Source organism: Spermophilus citellus (genome assembly GCF_964194105.1).
Source record: "Spermophilus citellus genome assembly, chromosome: 5".
Classification (NCBI taxonomy): Eukaryota; Metazoa; Chordata; class Mammalia; order Rodentia; family Sciuridae; genus Spermophilus; species Spermophilus citellus.
Genome location: NC_138186.1, coordinates 40,683,670 through 40,703,641, shown reverse-complemented (window position 1 = coordinate 40,703,641; position 19,972 = coordinate 40,683,670). Strand labels below are relative to the sequence as shown.

The 19,972-nt window shown below is 40.3% G+C and overlaps 1 protein-coding gene across 1 annotated transcript; it reads left to right on the top strand.

Moving 5' to 3' along the window:
• Nucleotides 1-1,289: 1,289 nt before the first annotated feature.
• LOC308649950 (MAP/microtubule affinity-regulating kinase 3-like) lies at nt 1,290-3,287 on the top strand (the record flags this gene model as incomplete). Its single annotated transcript, XM_081295869.1, has 1 exon — nt 1,290-3,287. The coding sequence occupies one exon, from the start codon at nt 1,290-1,292 to the stop codon at nt 3,285-3,287; it is 1,998 nt and encodes a 665-aa protein (XP_081151995.1).
• Nucleotides 3,288-19,972: the final 16,685 nt, after the last annotated feature.

Here is a 19,972-nt window from a genome sequence, read left to right as displayed (position 1 = left end):
TGGGCATACAGGAATGGACATAGCTGAGTAGATCCTGGAAACATAGTTTGATTTTGAGAATGACTCCGAAGTCTTAACTGGCCACATGTGTGACACATTTTGTTTCTTTACTGATATTAAAAAGCCAACATGTTCAGTACCTGAAGTAAATTAATAATCTCCTTTAAAGATACAGGTATTTGGCAGAAATGCAAGACAACTTTTACAAAGAAGAGAGGTGAAGCTAGTATTTGCATATTGCGGCCCCTACAATTATTGAATAAAGGAGGTTTGAAGACTTTTGAAAGACACTAGAGAAAAAAAGCAGATGAGCAATACACTAGAGCCTGGGTCCCTGACCTGTTACCAAAAACCTGGGCCTTGTCCCTGATGGCCATGCTATTGCTCCTCATTATTATGAGGAGAAGGTTTTGAGATCAAGGTAAAAGGAGGTTTATTGCTTTGCCAGCAAAGGGGAAACACAGGGGACTCCTGTGCCAGAAGATTTGATTCTGCCCATCAGGGAAAACAGAGGGTTTTTAAGGAGACTATTCAAAGGCTCCACTCCAGGTGTGCCCTGACCAGGGGTTCCCAGGTGCATCCTGATGGTGTGTTATGATTAACTAGTTTATCTGGGAGATCATCACTTCCTAGTTCTTCTGGTGACTTCTCCTTCCTGTGGAGAACAGATAACTCAAGGCAATCTTGTTCCCTGCCCCCAGGTGAGGGAGAGAGAAAGGGAGAAGGGGGAAAGAAAAACATTTCCCTTTTAAAATAAGCAGCCAGGGTTATATTCAAAAGGTAAAGTGGACCACTCTTACAACCCCAGTGCTTTCACCAATCAACTTCACCGTCCAAATTGAATTGTCAAGTGTGTTTATGTCCAGCTGAATATTTGTGGAAAAAAAATAGTTCTCTTTTTCATCAGGTCTTGACCCACAATCTGTCAAGTTCCTTAGACAGACCAAGCGCCTGGGTCCTTGGTCCACTTAGGGTGCATATGACCCCTCTTTATGCAGTCAGTACCTTTATGACTGCATTGACTGCCTAGGAGATAATAGAATGAGAATCCTAGAAATGAGTGGACCTAGAACCACTCCTCATTTGCCTTTTGGCCTTTGATGTTCCCAGAGCGAGTTTTTGAACTGGGCACGATATTTGTTGGTAAAAGGCAGTTGTGGCTGTTTTTTCCCCAACCCATCTCCAACTCTCTCCTTGTTTTCCCCCACCCCCTGTCCTTGCCTAGCCCTCACCTATCCTAAATTTTCCAGTGACACCCAGACCCATCGATCATCAACTTGGGTCAAACCATGCACCCCTCGCATGGAGCTAGACGGGCAGAAGACACCTCCCAGACCGGGCACTCTGGAGCACAGCGCCGAAAATCCACAGCTTCCTCTGCAGGTGAACAGCCTCGCATTGGAGATTATAGAGTCCTGAAAACCCTCGGCAAGGGGGCCTTCGCCAAAGTCGTGCTGGCCCGTCACGTCGTCACAGATAAAGAAGTGGCAATCAAGATCATCGATAAGAGACATCTGAAGCCACAAGTCCTCCAAAAGATGTACAGAGAGGTGAGAATCCTCAAGATGTTAGACCACCCACACATCCTGAAGCTCTATGAAGCTCTGGACTGCGAAAAAGCACTCTGTTTGGTCCTGGAGTACGCCAGTGGAGGGGAAGTTTTGGACTATCTGGCCAACAAAGGAAGGCTGCAGGAAGAGGAGGCAAGGTCTATATTCCGGCAGATCGTGTCTGCAGTCCAATATTGTCACCAAAAGCAGGTCGCCCACCGAGACCTGAAGGCGGAGAATCTGTTATTAGACGGGCACATGAACATCAAGCTAGCCGATTTTGGACTCAGCAACGAGTTTACACTTGGGTGTAAACTCGACACGTTTTGCGGCAGTCCGCCCTATGCAGCTCCAGAGCTCTTCCAGCGCATAGAGTATGATGGTCCAGAAGTGGATGTGTGGAGTCTTGGCGTGGTTCTGTACACCCTAGTCACCGGGTCGCTTCCTTTTGTTGGGCACAATGTCAGAGAAATCAGAGACAGGGTGCTACAAGGTAGATACCGAATCCCTCTGTACATGTCAACAGAATGTGAAGATCTGCTGAAACGCTTGCTGGTGCTCAATCCAACTAAGCGAAGCACCCTGGCCGAAATTATGGGAGACAGGTGGATCAACAGAGGCCTTGATGTCCTCCAACCCTTTGTTGGTCCAGGGGTGGCCGTCTCCCACAGAAACATCTCGTTGGCTAAGGTGCAGCCAAGCAGGGTCCTCAGAAAGAGCACCAGCTGGCCTCCTCAACGCAAAGTGCAGCGAAGCGTTTCCACTGAGAAGCAGACACAGTCCCTGGACCATGCTGGAACTGGGCCATATCCGACCAGCACTGCCCAGAGTCACCTCAGAGAACATCAAATGGCCTCCCAGAAATCCGGCGGCAGTGCTGTGGGAGGAAAGGGAATTTCTCCAGCCAGGCCCGTACCTGGGATCACCATCAGTCCCAAGGAGCTGGAGACTCCTGAATTCAAGAAAATGCCTGCTGCCTACAAGAGCAGCACACCATCTGGAGGGAGGACACTGTGGAGTAAGTATATCTGCCGCAAAACAACAAAAGCAGACACACGTTCAGTTAGCCGGAATGGTCAGAACAACAGCACCTTCCCTGCTCAGAGCCCTCCAGCGACTTCAACCCACAGTGTCCCAAGTACCTCCACCCGGGGCTGCATCTGCTTCCCCAGAGCCAGTGCCCTTCGTCGAATGTTCCACCGCCAGCCCCGGGAATGCCAAACTGCAACACGCGAAGGTCCTCTTGCCTCACCCAGCTGCTTCCATCCAGCTGAAGAATTGCCCCAGACTCCGAGAGGCACCACTTGTGGTTTTACATCTAAATTCACAAGAAGGCCTCCAGCTGAGTCTGAGAAGACCCTGAGATATAAGGGCTCAAGTCATCATGTCTCTGCTGAGCAGAGAAAGGAGAACCAACAAGCAAAACCTCGCTCCCTGCACTTCACCTGGAGCATGAAAATCACCAGTGCCATGGATCCCAGTGACATCATGAGGGAAATCCGCAGGGTGCTGGATGCCAACAACTGCCAGTATATGCACAAGACGCCCTTTCTGCTCTTCTGCATCCATGGAGATGGGTACACCGAGGAAGTGGTGCAGTGGGAGATGGAGGTATGTAAACTCCCCAGACTATCTCTCAACGGGGTCCGATTAAAGCCGATATCCAAGAAATCAAAGGCCTTCAAAAATATGGCTTCGAAAATTGCCAGTGAGCTCCAACTGGAACCCAGTCATTAGAACCAAAATGAAGCAGCAACACTGCTGCTTCTATATGTCCTCAGGACATATAGAATAACATCTAGGCAATTGTTGGGAGCAGTGACTAAATTAGGGTTTTCTCTAATTCTCCCGGGAGGTGATGCCCCTCGTGGGAATTCTTGATGCAAGGCGCTGGTCAAGACTGCCCAGTTACTTGGGTTAAGACCTGTTCCACCTAGGGAGGTATTCAGTTCTTGAACTTGTGGTTCAGGTGGCAGGGCTCAGCGGTGGAACGTTATGGGCACAAGCTGCTACTCATAATTGGACTGGTCATACATATGACATTGGTTTTGATGGCTTTGTCCAAATTTTCTCACACACACACAAAAAAACCTTTTAAGGATAAAACTTGTGTAACAAACGTGTTGAGCTGGCTCCTGACCGTTGCACTCTACCAGAGTGTAATGGACACCAAGTTCCAGCTTTTTCACCCCTTGGATTTCTGTCTTTTCTCATCCCCCATGGCCCCTCATCTGGTTTCCTCAATCAACCACCCTGCAGGTGGCAGGAGATGGGACCCAAACAGGCTATTACACTGTGGAGTGCAATGACCACAAGCCATCTCAGTGTGATCAATGAAAGGGGTTTGGGGAGAAAGTTTGTGCAAAGCAAGCCCAACCAGGGTCATAAATAGGGGCAACCCGATTATGATGACCAGCTTGCTTTGATAAACTTCTAACTCCCACACCTGGCATCCAAACCTCATGGTCAAGAAGTGAAGAACTCCATGAGTGTCACAGAACCTCTGTTTGAACAGATGGTTCCCATAGCAACTGGGACGTCTCAAGGGGTGCTTTCCCACTGAGAGTTCCCAAGACAGCCTTTGGCTTTGTCACAGAACATTTCAAAAACACTAATCCGATGCTTCAGAGAGGCATTGTCATTTCCATCTTCCATCTTCTACATCATGACCTGAAAATCTGAGGTGAAGAACACCACACCTGGGAGTGGAAGCGGGTCTTTACTATGAATGCCCTAAAGTCATGGGACGCCGAAAAAGAAAAAAAGAGAGAGAAAGCGGCATTTGAGACATGCCAATTCCTAACAGTACAGTGCTCCATCAATGGCTTTCATTAAAGAGGTACTCCATCTCTCCTTACATGCTCTCCATTGAATGATCCCAAGACAGCCATTGCCTCTGTCACAGACCTGTAAAGAACCCTAATGCAGTTGCTGCCTCAGACAGTCATTGTCATTTCGATCTTCCATCTTCTACATCATCACAGTAAAATCTGAGGAAAAGAACACCACGACTGGGAGGGGAAGCTGCAGTTTCCTATGAATGCCCTAAAATCAAGGGACACCAGAAAAGTAAAAAAAAAAAAAAAAAAAGAGCCATTTAAGACCTGCAAATTCCTAACACTACAGTGATGCATTAAAGGCTTCCATTTCAGTGGTAATCCATTTCTCCTAACAGATTCTCCATTGAATGTTTCCAAGACAGCCATCGCATCTGTCAGATCATTCAAGAACCCTAATCCAGTTGCTGCTTCATACTAGCATTGTTGTTTCCATCTTCCATCTTCTACATCCTGACAGAGAAATCTGAAAAAAAATTTAAAAAAAGAACACCACGACTGGGAGTGGAAACTGCCTCTACTATGAAAGACCTAAATTCATGGAACCCTGAAATAGAAAGATGCACTTGAGACCTGCAAATACTTAACAGTTCAGTGCTCCATTAATGGGTTTCAGTTCAGAGGTAATGCATCTCTATCACATGCTCTCCATTGAATGTGCCCAAGACAACCATTGCCTCTGTCACAGAACCTTTCAAGAAGCCTAATCCAGTTGCTGCTTCATACAGCCATTGTTGTTTCCATCTTCCATCTTCTACATCATGACAGTAAAATCTGAGAAAAAGACTACCAGGCATGGGAGTAGAAACTGGCCTCTACTACGAATGCCCTCATGTCATGGGACACCGAAAAAGAAAGAGAGGTAGACCCATTTGAGACCTGCAAATTCCTAACAAAATAGTGATCCATCAATGGCTTTCAGTTCACAGGTAATTCATCTCTCCTAACATGCGCTCCATTTAATGTGCCCAAGACATCAATTGCCTCTGTCACAGAACATTTCAAGAACCCTAATCCAGTTGCTGCTTCAGACAGGCATTGTCCTTTCCATCTTCCATCTTCTACATCATGACCTGAAGTTCTGAGGTAAAAAACACCACACCCGAGGTGGAAGCTGGCCTTACTATGAAAGACCTAAAAGTCATAGGATCCTGAAAAAGAAAGAATGACCCATTTGAGACCTGAAAATTCCTAACAGTTCAGTGCTCCATCAATGCCTTTCAGTTTACAGGTTATATGTCTCTTCTAACATGCTCTCCACTTCATGTTTTCAAGATAGACATTGCCTCTGTCACAGAAGATTTCAACAACATTAACCTAGCTGCTGCTTCAAACAGTCATTGTCATTTCCATCTTTCATCTTCAACAGCATGACAGTAAATTTGGGGGAAAATACTCCAAACCTGGGGTGCATTCTGCCTGTATTTTGAATGCCCTGAAGTCATGGAACCCCCAGAAGAAAAAAAGACCCATTGGAGACCTGCCAATTCCTAACAGTTCAGTGCACCTTCATTGGCTGTCACTTCTGAGGTCATACATCTCTACTAACATGCTCTTCATTTAATGTTCCCAAGACAACCATTGACTGTCACAGAAATTCTCAGAACCCTAATCCAGTTGCTGCTCCACACAGGCATTGTCTCTTCCTTCTTCCATCTTCTACATCATGACACTGAAATCTGAGGAAAAGAACACCATGCCTGGGAGTGGATGCTGGCCTTTACTGTGAAAGACCTAAAGTCAGTGAAGAAAAGAAAGACCTGCTTTAGACCTGCCAATTCCTAACACTTCAGTGCTCTGCAATTGGCTATCACTTCTGAGGTAATTTCTCTCTGTGTTAACATGCTCTCCATTTACTATTGACAAGATAGGATTGCCTCTGTCACAGAACATTTCAAGAACCCTAATCAACTTGCTCCTTCAGACAGGCATTGTCGTTTCCATCTTCCATCTTCTACATCATGACAGTGAAATCTGAGGAAAAGAACACCAAGACTGGGAGTGGAAGCTTGCCTGTACTGTGAATTCTCTAAAGTCATGAGACCCTGAGAAAGAGTAAAGGACCCCTGTAAGACATACAATTCCCAACAGTTCATTTCTGCAAAATGGCTTTCAGTTCAGAGGTAATCCATCTCTCCCAACATGCTCTCCATTTAATGTGCCCAAGACAGCCATTGCCTCTGTCACAGAACATTTCAAAAACCCTAATCCAGTTGCTGCTTCAGACAGGCATTGTTATTTCCATCTTCCAACTTCTACATTATGACAGTAAACTCTGAGGAATAGAATACCTCCACTGGACGTGGAAGCTTCCCATACTATGAATGCCCTAAAATCATGGAACACTGAAAAAGAAAGAAAGACCCACTTGAGACATGCAAATTCCTAACAGATCAGTGCTCCATAGTGGCTTTCAGTTCAGAGGTAATCCATCTCTCCGGATACACTCTCCATTTAATGTGCTCAAGAGAGCCACTGCCTCTGTCACAGAACATTTCAAGAACCCTAATCCAGTTGCTGCTTCAGAAGTCATTGTGTCAATTCCGCCTTCCATCTTCTACATCGTGACTGTAAAATCTGATGAAAAGATCACCACACCTTGGAGTTGAAGCCCTCCTTTACTATGAATGCCCTAAATTTATGCGACCCGGAAATCAAAAGAAAGAAAGACCTGCTTAAGACATGTAATATTCTAACAGTTCAGTGCTCCATCAATGGCTTTCACTTCAGAGGTAATCCATCTCTCCTAACTTGATCTCCCTTTAATGTGCCCAAGACAGCCATTGCCTCTGTCAAAGAACATTTCAAGAACCCTAATGCAGTTGGTACTTCACACAGGCATTGTTGTTTCCATCTTCCATCTTCTACATCATGACAGTAAAATCTGAGAAAAAGAACACCACGCCTGGGAGTGGAAGCTGGCCTGTACTATGAGTGCCCTAAACTCATGGGACACTAAAAAAAGAAAGAAAGATAGACCCATTTGAGACCTTCAAATTCCTAACACTACAGTGCTGCTCCATCAATGGCTTTCAGTTCAGGGGTAATCCATCTCTGTTCACATGCTCTCCATGGGATGTGCCCAAGACAGCCATTGCCTCTGTCACAAAACATTTCAATAACCCTAATCCAGTTGCTGCTTCACACAGGCATTGTTGTTTCCGTCTTCCATCTTCTACATCATGACTGTCAAATCTGAGGAAAAGAACACCATGCCTGGGAGTGGAAGCTTCCCATACTATGAAGGCTCTAAAGTCATGGGACACTGAAAAAGAAAGACCCACTTGAGACATGCAAATTCCTAGCAGATCAGTGCTCCATATGTGGCTTTCAATTGAGAGGTAATCCATCTCTCCTGATACACTCTTCACTTAATGTGCTCAAGAGAGCCATTGCCTCTGTCACAGAACTTTTGAAGAACCCTAATCCAGTTACTACTTCAGAAGTCATTGTGGTTTCCACCTTCCATCTTCTACATCATGACCTGAAAATCTGAGGAATAGAACACCATGCCTGGGAGTGAAAGCTGAACATTAGTATGAAAGACCCAAAAGTCATGGGACCCTGAAAGTGAAACAATGACTCATTTGAGACCTGAAAATACCTTACAGTTCAGTGCTCCATCAATGCCTTTCAGTTTAGAGTTTATATGTCTCTCCTAACATGCTTTCCATTTCATGTTCCCAAGATAGCCAATGCCTCTGTCACAGAAGATTTCAAGAATACTAGCCCAGCTGCTGCTTCAAACTGTCATTGCCATTTCCATCTTCCATCTTCTAGAGCATGACAGTGAAATTTGGGGGAAAATACTCCAAACCTGGGAGTGCATGCTGGCCTGTACTCTGAATGCCCTGAAGTCATGGAACCCCCAGAAGAAAGAAAGACCCATTGGAGACCTGCCAATTCCTAACAGTTCAGTGCACCTTCATTGGCTGTCACTTCTGAGGTCATACATCTCTACTAAATGCTCTTCATTTAAAGTTTCCAAGACAACCATTGACTGTCACAGAAATTCTCAGAACCCTAATGCAGTTGCTGCTCCACACAGGCATTGTCGTTTCCTTCTTCCATCTTCTACATCATGACACTGAAATCTGAAGAAAAGAACACCATGCCTGGGAGTGGATGCTGGCCTTTACTATGAAAGACCTAAGTCAGAGAAGAAAAGAAAGACCTACTTGAGACCTGCCAATTCCTAACACTTCAGTGCTCTGTAATTGGCTATCACTTCTAAGGTAATCTATCTCTCTTAACATGCTCTCCATTCACTGTTCCCAAGATAGCATTGCCTCTGTCACAGAACATTTCAAGAACCCTAATCCACTTGCTCCTTCAGACAGGCATTGTCGTTTCCATCTTCCATCTTCTACATCATGACAGTGAAATCTGAGGAAAATAACACCAAGCCTGGGAGTGGAAGCTGGCCTGTACTGTGAATGCCCTAAACTCACGAGACCCTGAAAAAGAGTGAAGGACCCCTGTAAGACATACAATTCCAAAAGGTTCATTGCTGCAAAAATGCCTTTCAGTTCAGAGGTAATCCTTCTCTCTTAATATGCTCTCCATTTACTATTCCCAAGACAGCCATTGCCTCTGTAACAGAACATTTCAAGAACCCCAGTCCATAACACATGGTGTGCATGTGACCTTCAGCAAAGTTTCTCACTCAATGTATTTTGAGTGATCCTTTCACAAGTGGACCTGTCTCCCTTGACTTTGTTAGGAACACAATAGTGCATTTTAATGGTATGTTCTTTCTGATTGACACAATCTCTGTTCACACACATTCATACCATATTCATGACTACAGCCAAGCACTGTGATGAATTGGTAGCCATATTTTAATCGTTAGGTGACATAGCATACAAGCTTTCTATCATTTTGTTCCTAAATTCTTATATTTGAACATTAAATAGTACTCATAATTGTATTTTTTGTTCCATCAATCATAAACACTCATTTTATTCTCTGCTTTATAACATACAGGTATTAGTACTTTGGACTCTTCTTCAGAGTTCTTTCTTTTTTTTTTAAGAGAGAGAGAGAGAGAGAGAGAGAGAGAGAGAGAGAGAGAGAGAGAGAGAATTATTTATTTTTTAGTTTTCGGCGGACACAACATCTTTGTTTTTTTCTTAATGTGGTGCTGAGGATCGAACCCAGGCCGCACACATGTCAGGTGAGCATGCTACCACTTGAGCCACAACCCCAGCCCCCTCTGAGTTCTTTCAACTTCTGTTATTTGTATTTTATTTTTTACATTGTCAAGATTGGACAATTATCTAGTATATATTACATGGAAAAGAAAATCCATTAAATCTTAAATTAAGAGTATTTCCATTCTGCGTAAGTCATGATGGTTAAAAAAAATAGACCAACAAAGTTTCATGCATAATAACGATAGTCTTTCAGAACCGGAACATTTCGTCACTAAAAATCACCTGTCAAGAAACCTCAGAATATTCAATGAGATGTACATATGTCCTTAAGATCTGAACACTGACACTGAGGCCAATCAGGTCAATCAAGTCAAGACAGCCAATCTTATTGGCTACCCATGTCAGGTAGGTGGTCTGACCTTATTTTCTATTAAACTCATGTTTCCACTGACTTCTTTGTGTACACACAGGTGTTCATGCTCTGCCTACGTGAATTTATACAGACAACATGCAATTCAGGTGTTGCTTGCTTCTTTAATCTTGTAAATGAGGAAAACTACTCACAATACTTATGATAACTATGATTTTGTAATTCCATTTCACTGAGTAGTGTCTTTTTTCTCTCTTTCTTTTCTTTCCCTTTTGGTACTGGAGATTGATCCCAGGTGTGATTTACCACTGGACTACATTCTCAGTCCTTTTTAATTTTTATTTTTCAGACAGGGTCTCACTAAGATGTGAAGGTTAGCTTTCCACTTGTGATCCTTCTGTCTTGGTCTCCCAAGTGGCTGGGATTACAGGTGTGAGCCGCTGTACCTGGCATTTCATTTTCTTTCACTGGCTCAGTGGTTTCTTTTCCAATTCTCTCCCTTTTCCTCATCAATATTTGCCTTCAGTATATAATCTTTCCTTCAATTTGTCCTATTTCGTCTAATGCAGTTACGTTCAACAAAGTAGGATCATGATAAGAACAAAAATTCCAAGGGGTGTGTGGTGCACAACTATCATAACAGCTACTCGGGAGACTGAAGCAGGAGCATCAGAAGTTTGAGGCCAGCCTCAGCAATTTAAAGAGACCCTGACTCAGAAAATGAAAAAGGTTGGTGATGTAGCTCAGTGGTAGAGTGCTCCTGAGTTTAATCCCTAGTACCTAAAAAGTAAAGAAAATAATAGAGAAAACACAAGAATTTCTCTTGGGGAATCACAGAAACCCCAAGTTCCACATGTTAAAAACTAAATTCATCAAACAGAATCCAGCCTGTCTTCCCCATTTAAGGACACCCAATGCCAAGACCAAAACCCAGAAGGCTTCTTACTTCCCTTCTTTTGGACTCTGTCCTTCCTGCTGCAAAGTCTTATCTGCTGGGCCTCATAAAGACCAGTTGTATTGGGGCAGTTTTCTCTGTCCTCACTTCTGCTACCTCTGTTTGGTCCCAATGAAATTTTGAATTCTGTTACTGAAGAACTGTTCCCTCTTGATTCTTCTCCTTGCATACAGTCTTGCTCACCTTCACACACTTCTCCACTTCCAGTACGAACAATCTGTTTTATATTCAGATCCAGCAAAAATCAGTTTTTGCTTGAAAAACTTATATAATGCCTCAAATCCCTGACATGCTATTTGTGGCCTTTCATTGTCTAGATTCTGTTTATGTCGTCAGCATAGTATCATAACACCCCTTCTCTAACTCTTACTTCAGTGACACTGAATGATCCCTGAGCCTCTAACATGACCTTTGTATTTGGCCCTTAGAGTTTTCCATATTGTGTCCCCTCTCACTGGAACATTCTTTGATCACTCTCCTCTCCTCGCCAACTTGTATATCTAGGTTCCCTATAGATGACAAACCCTTCCTGAACATCCTCTCAATTATCTTTCCAAAGACAATGTTGTAGTTACTTATCAGAATACCCATATCATGCTGACAGGATCTCTATATCTATTTTACCTTGAACTCTGCATTTCTCACAGAGATTATATCTTATTTGCTGCTTATTCTCAACACCTGTTACAGATAGTGACATTGCCTTGGATCTGTTTGCTAAGTGGATGAATGACAAGTCCTTTGTCATAGATTCCTTGATTCTCTCAGCATAATTGCAGTAGAACAGATGACTATCTCATGGGGTGATATAAGTACCATTTTTTTTAAAGCAATGGATTAATTAGATAACATCTTTAAGCTGCTCTTAGGGTTTGGAGAGAAATACATTTACTGTCATTGAACATTTGGAAGTAAACACTATGACATCAGCTTGGTCTAACCCTTTTCAAGCTACCAGTCTTCATCTATCACTTTCAAGAATTGCCACATGACTAAAAAAAAAACTCTCTTCTATATGCTTTAATTCTCTAGTTGCCTCAGTTGTAGGAAAAAAAAATGTCTCTTGTATTTTGGGCAGTATATATGATGATCTTCATAGTTATTCTAAGGCATATTACATGAGGATAAACTTGTTTCAACTATTTAAATTTAAATACAAAAACTCATTTGTTTTCTCTCAGAAATCTATGTGAAATCTTTCTGCAATCCACTTATTTAAAAAAAAAAAAAACTTTCCAAAAGCAATATTGTCCTCTAATGCCCTAATTAACCTCTACAAACTGTATTTGTATTCCCTCTGCAGTGATTTCAAAATCTCTATGATCCCTGGAATGCTTTTTATATCAATGGGAGAGCTGGGTTCTACTGAAAGGTTTGGATTTATTGTCTAAGTTTTGCTTATCCAATTCTTCCATGGTACTATATCCATTGTTAAAAGCAAACACTTTCTTTTCTATACTTTATTCTTTGTTCTTTAAGATTTGTTCTACTTGTTTTCTAATAGCAAATCATTACAGTTTGAGGGAATTTTGGTTGAATTTCCCACATTTAAAAATTACTCTGAAAATCATATTGTCAGACTAAAATTTGGCATAGAAATCAGCACAATAAGACTTTTAACATCTATGAGTCCTGCCTCCTTCACTGGTTAGATCAACTCTGACTGAACACAAGAATAATGGCAGGAAGAATCTGGGCCTTGGCAAGCTCCCTTCCCAAACTCACACTCAACCTAAGTAGTTTTACTTTTATTTGCTGTATATGTTGAACAGCTGAGTAAAGCCTTCATTTGGGAAAAAAATTAATGGAAAACTTTGCTACAAAATATTTTAAGATCTTTTACTTTAGAGCCTGGATAAGGCTTAGAGAAGATAGATAGAATATAAAGCTCCCTAAGGGCACCAATCCTTTTGGTTATATCTCCAATATGGCCTATTTGATATATAGTTGGCTAGTTTATCAACATTGTTCATCATACACAGAATCTCTAGGACAATTCCCATATATTATAAATGGACCCAAGGTTCATTCATCTCATACCTAAGACTGAGGAAGGCTGGTTTCTTTCATTGAGCATTCTGAAGGTGTGTGTGTGTGTGTGTGTGTGTGTGTGTGTGTGTGTGTGTGTTTGAGAGAACCTCAAATAAGCTGGACTTGGAGATTATTCTGTTTATCTGTACATTTTTAATATTCACTAAAATTTTTAAATATCTAAAATATGCAAGTACATGGCAGAAGCAAATCAGACCTTTTGTATTTCTGTTTCTTTCCAACAGTGCTCCTGCGGTGTTGTCACTTGAGGAGGACATTGCTTCGATTGCATATGACCATCATCTCTTCTCCAGTCTAGAATTAGTGGTACTATTCCTTTTGGGAAAATGGCCTTGCTGTACTCTATGGATTCTAGGGAAAAGGGTATCAATACAGCCCTCTGGAAACTCATGGACACTGAGTCACATGACCCTGTTAGCCAAACAAAACTACTACTATGGGATTTGTACTTCATTTAGAAAGAAATAAGTTCTCTTCTCTTAGACTAGTGAGATGAGGTGAGCCTGAATAATTGCAGACCCTTCTTCGTCACCTGTAGGCTTTCTCAGCTTTCATCTGTGTGATAGAAGGATTGATTTATATATGCTCATGCTAGTATGCTTAGGTGGGAAGGAGTCTATCTCCCTGGCAGGATGCCTCTAGCATGACTCTACCCAGGAAAAAGGCAGTTACTACAGAGAAGTTTTGTTTCTGAGATGTTTTCAGTTTTAGTTTTCCCACTTCCAAGCACTGCCATCTCTTCTTGCTGCAGGAAAAGTTTGGAAACTAAAAGTAAATTTTATGACAGATTGCTCAGCAGTCTGTCCTGTGGTTGTTATAAAAACAAACATGTATTTAGTAGTTTTTTTACCTTTTAACTCTCTCTTGTTTGCAATATACAAATTATTCCAATATGCAATCTACAAATGTTCACTGTAAAATATATGCTTTTCCTGTAACCTCTTTTCTTGTACTGATGACATGGGTCTATCTTATAAGCTTCTGCATTAAAAAGAATTAAACCAATAATCCATTTAAGTCATTACAATTAAGCTACCTCCATATTTCTTCTGTGAAAACATGAGCATATAACTATCCTTAAAGTAGAATTTGTTTTCTTTTATTCTTCTGTAAGTTAGTTCCTATCATCTCAAATAATGTGTACTCCACAGACTCCTTTTCACTCCCTGAAAAGTAGAGTGGAAAAGATAATTTGAAATTAAGGATAGTAGAGTGGAAATGATAAATTGGAGTTAAGGATCACAATAAAGTCTCTGCTAACACTTTGGTCCTTATTGCTCAACTTAACTGAGTCCTACTCCTATTAGACCTTAAAAGACTTCTATGGTTGAAAAAAAAAGAGCATCATTTTATCAGAGGACATTTCATTAATAATACAAATGAGCAAAGCTTGAAAATCTCTTTATTCTAGTTTATTTTTATTCTTAGTACTGAGAATTGAACACAGAGCCTTTTCCTGGGAAGGCAAGCATTTTACCCGCCAGCTAAATCCCAAGTCCTGAGAGTTTCTTCATTCTAAAGACACAATGGAAATACATAATTCCAATGTATAACTTCTCTAAATTTTATTTGCTTCTCTGTTGTTACAAGGGTAGACTCTCATAACCTGACTACCCGTGGCTACAAAGCCTGGCATCGTATGTTACTTCTGAATTGCTCCAACCCTGCAATAATTGACCACCTTCCTGACAAAGGGATGCTGCAAGCCTGAGCTAAAATGCATATTTAAGTCATATAAAATGTCAAAAAATTTTAGATTTATATGTGATATTGGAATCTAAATATCAGCTTTGGCATGTGATTTAGATTGAGAGGTTGTAACGTTTTTCTCCTACTGGCAAAGATTTCCCTGGGGATTTTATTTATTTTTATGTTTGTTTGAATTTGGTATATCAAAGTGCTTAACTATATTCACAAAGAATTATGTTTATACTTAAGCAAATAATTTAGCTCCTTATTATAAGTTGACATAACACTTGTTTGGAACGGAGTTCTGAAGATATTGTAATGTCCAAAAATGCTTGTAAATTATTTCCCTTGTTAATTTTCCAATGCAAATCTTTATTAACTATACTTATATAAGAGAACAACAATTCGAAAAAACAAAACAAAACAAAAAAAAAAAAGGACACAATTAGAAATAGAGTGTTCATGCCCCTGGGGTGCAAGGGGTTTTCAGTCCCAAAGAAGGAACTTTGAGGATTCAACAGATAGGGTTTGGATATTTTATGACTCACGTGCTCCTTGGTGGTGGCAGGCCAGGATACAATAGAGGGCTGCACGGCATGTAGAAGCAGAAGAAAATATGGGGTAGGCTGCTTGCTCACTGCAGAGGTGAAGTTCTTCAGAAGTTTTATTAGTATATTCTTCTACTTTATAACCAAGGTCACTCTGCTTTATTCCTCACCTGAAGATTAGAGAGAAAGGAAACAACCAGTTGCTCCTCTCCATTTCCTTCCTTATCACATTCTTTGGAGTCCTTACCTCACTGCCAGGAACAATACCTTCCTAGGTACTGACTAGTGTTTACCCCACACAGAGATAGGAGATACAGGTAAAGAAAGAGCCAGCTCCTCACAATAAGAATAAGGATTCTTGCCAGATGTGGTGGCCTATGCCTGTAATCCCAGCAATTTTGGTTGAAGCAAGAGGATCTCAAGTTCAAGGCCAGCCTAGCAATTTAGGAGAGGTCCTATCTCAAAATAAAAACTAAAAAAAAAAAAACAAAAAAACTAGGAATATAGCTCAGTGGCTTAATGCCCCTGGGTTCACCCACAGTACTAGGAAAAAATTAAAAAGGGATTCTCACAAATCATGTAATTAACAGAAGAAATAATAAATCTTTCTTAAAAATATATATTTTGATTTTTAATCGACACAGCTAATTGTACATACTTATGAGACACAGGTGATATTTCAAGATGTGTATAAAAATGTGTAACAATGTGTCAGGATCATATCAATTTAATTGGCATATATCCTTAGGTATTTATCTGTCTCTGTGCTTGGAACATTCAAAATACTCTATTAGTTATTTGGTAATATTTAACTGCTGTCAAACATAGTTATTTACTATGCTATAGAACATTAGAAGTTACTCCTCTCATCCAACTGCACCCCTGTACTTCTCCTCAACCCTTCTTCTTCTAGTTCCTTCCCAGGCTCTGATTACCACAGTTCTATTCTCCAAGGAAGTAAACAACTTATCTTTGCCATCCAATATTGGAATTAGGCTGTTGTTATTGAAAACTTAACTGCTATATTTTCTGAGGTACTCACATATTACAGCAACTTAAGTTTCTACATTTTCATTAACTACTTCAAGGGTAAATGGAATGGCAAAAGAAGACTTGTCCCCACCCAAAGCTATGCCTAGTTTTCATTAACAAATAAGAACTACTCAAATACCATTATCAGATATTCTTACCAATACTATACATTGCTTATTTAAAAGTCTTTGCAGGCCTATAATTATCATTATGTTCACATACATTGTGTTCAAAGTGTATAGTTTTTTTTCTAGCTCTCTAGACAAATATGCCAAGCAGCATATAGAATTGCACAATGAAAACTTCTTAAATGTACAAAACACAGTAAAATGTGAACAAATACCAAGAATATTTTAGCTTTAAGATGATTTTGAATTGAGAGAAAAAGGCCAATAGAACTAAGTTCTATATTACTTTCAGAAATCAAGATATCTCTGTGGTCTAAATGCATCTTACTAGGCAAATCAGAGTTAATGTTGGCATCCAAGAGGCACAGAATGAAATGCAAAAAAAAAAAAAAATTGATTTTGTCCATTAACTATATTAATAAAAAAGTAAAAATTGCTTATCAGATAACCTATCTGATAACTTCATGGATCATTAAAAGTATTGAGAGGCTTATCTGCAATATGGTTTTGAAGTTCTTTAACATAGTCTTTATGGGGGAGAAAATGCAACATTTTTTCCCAGTGAATTCAAAACCATTTCTTCTATGTAATTCTAGATCAGGTTTTACATTTGGCTTTTGCTGAGAGGACTTATTGTGCCTTGGAGGCGTAGGCAATTTACAGAGGGCAAATTTGCCTTTCTTCATTGAAACTGTCCTTCCCAATCTCTTTCCAGTTTGGGGGTGTTGTGGTGGTGAAGATGGAAAATGCATCTCCACTTCTCTACTTCCCTGAGTTAGGAGCTGAATACCCTTGTTCATATCTTCCATCCACTTTTCTACTAAAACCCAGATTCCCATGTCATTGGTATATTGCCTTTAAGAAGTTTTTGAGGAAACATGATGATTAACAGTGAATGTTTGAAAGTTTCACTTTCCATGGTTGTTTTCAGCTATGAGAATATATGTAATCTCCAGTCAGTCTCTAAATAGAGCCATCAGAATGAGAAGTACAGAGACTACATGGTAAAAAGGGAGCATGGGAGAAGGCGTCTTGGTTTGTCCTGTTATTCGCTTTTGTGTGTGTGTGTGTGTGTGTGTGTGTGTGTGTGTTAGAGACAGTTTGGTAGGTGACTCCAGAGTTGTGGTACTCTGTTGCAAGATGATGGTGGGTAGGTGTCCCTCGATAGAGAACATGGATGCTCAACCTCCTGAGATTGAGACTTGGAAGCATTCCCCTTAGAGAGGGGTGGGCAGGGCCTGCTGTAACTCTCAATCTTAGCTTATTCCTCCTTTTAGATTTCTCTCCTGATGCAGTTAAAAAAGATGCCCACTCACATACTGATGTTGCTACTCCCAGAGCTGGAAATGCTACAGTGGTTTTCTTTGGAGTTGAGGTTCTAGGTTACTTAGTGTTTCCTCCATCCCATTTTTACACTTTTATTCCATAAAACTAATTTGAATCCTTTTATACTTTGAGAAAAGTAACTTCTATTAAAGATAAAATGACATGAAATAATATGTACCACAAGATCGGGTCCTCTCATGAAATATTGGAACATACATGAGTAATTGAAATTTTGAGGCAAGAGAGCATTTGGTAGCATTGATATAGAAGTAAGTTAGCTCAAGAAGAGCCTTCTGAATCAGACCTTGTAATTTGGAAGGATCTACTGTAAGTCATTGTAAATAAGAAGAAACTGAAGGTCCAAATGAATGGAGATGAATCAGAAGTAGCCAACATTTCCCAGGCCTTTAGATGCTTATTTTACTCACTTTAACTTTATCTATGGAGGGACATGGTTAATAGGTGGTCTGTGACATTTCCTCAAGCTCCAGAAACACTCGAGGATTTGATGCTGAATTGAATCCTCCTGTGACAAATTCACAGAATGACAGAAGGACATCAGATCCATAATAATGGCACAAGCCTAGAGAGCATCTTTGCCTCATCCTTGGAATAGATAATTAGGTAAACTGTACTTTGCCAAACTGGCATAATGATGAGAAGTGTCTCTAGCAGGAAGTAGGAGGTAGCCATGTACCCTGAGGGGGCAATGTGACTGGAAGGCATAATGACAGGGAACTGTCATGCACCCTAAGGGAACAGTGAGGAAACTGAAGGTGAATGGCTTCCTTCAGCTGTGCACACCAGCCTTGTCTCTCCTGATGAAGTGTGTTTGGGGTTCCTAAGAGGCTGTGGATCTCTGTGCCAGGTGGATTCTACTTACTTATTCATAAAGTTCAATAATTGGGTACTTAGAGAAACCTGTTGCTTCTCTTGACTTTGATAATTGACCAAAACTACTTCTGTGGATTGAACAGTGACTGTTTCAATGCATTTCATTGAATTTACTTTCCTAATTTTTTTAAGAGAGAGAGAGAATTTTTTTAATATTTTTTAGTTTTCGGTGGACACAATATTTTAATGTGGTGCTGAGGATAGAACCCAGCGCCCTGCCCACGCCAGGCAAGCGTGCTACCGCTTGAGCCACATCCCCAGCACTCCCAAATATTTTCAAATATTAAATTTATTTAAAAATTATTTTTCAAGCAAGCATTTGAGTGATAGTAAACTTCTCAATAACTTCCAGCTGGGAAGGTGGCTGCCATAACTCCCATACAAAGTTGCCTGATGGCTTAATTATTGTGATACAGCATCTAACGTTTTATAATAAAAACCTTTCTTCTATACATCAGTTTTCCCACGAGAACAGAACATCAAGTGAAGCACAACATAATGTACTGACATTTATCAACCTGGATGGGGAAAGTTTCCAACATTGGTTTTTACCATGACCAAGTTTTAAAAAGGAATAACTTTTTTAAAAGGGAAAATTATCTTTAATAATTTGGGGGTATATTTTATAAATAATATTCTATGAATTTGCTTTTTCTTTTATTTTGACACAGCTTCTCATTATGTTGCATAGGGTCTCACTAAGTTGTTGAGGCTGGCCTCAAATTTGTGATACTCCCGCCTCAGCTTCCAAAGTTGCTGGGATTACAAGTATGTTCCACTTCACTGCCTTATATAATTCATTATATGATTTGATAAACATTTTATTTTCAGTATGTCCTTTAGCAGAAATACATTGAAAAAAAAATTGAATGTGGATAATAAATGTTAAGGGCTAAATTTCTGGAAGTCAAGAAAGTTGATGATTGTGTAGCTTGTTTACCGGTATTTATATTCACCGTGGGGCTTGAATTGATGATACTCCTGATCATGTGAAACTCAGAAAACATGGATACTGTAAACAAACATTGGTACCTACTCAAAACGTTAGACATTTTTAAACATAAAGGTATTTAATGCATGCAGTTCCAGAATGTGAATTTATGCATTTATTCTTGAGATACACCATTTCATTGAGAATAATAATTGTCCTGTACTAATCTCATTTTTGGTTCAGAATTTTTATGACCACATGTATTCCTGTTATTGCATTTGATTTCATCAATAAAGGAATAGCTTCATGTTTAAAAGATGTTTGAAATGTGATGATTTCATAACAATAACATTCAACTAAGGATCAGTCAAAACAGAAGAAAACAATTTCAGAAATTATCTAATAATGATTTATAATTTTTCTTTCAAGATATGAAAACAAATTCATCCAGAATTTCACTCTGTTGAGACATGTATTATTGCTTATAGTCTTCAAAATTGGCAT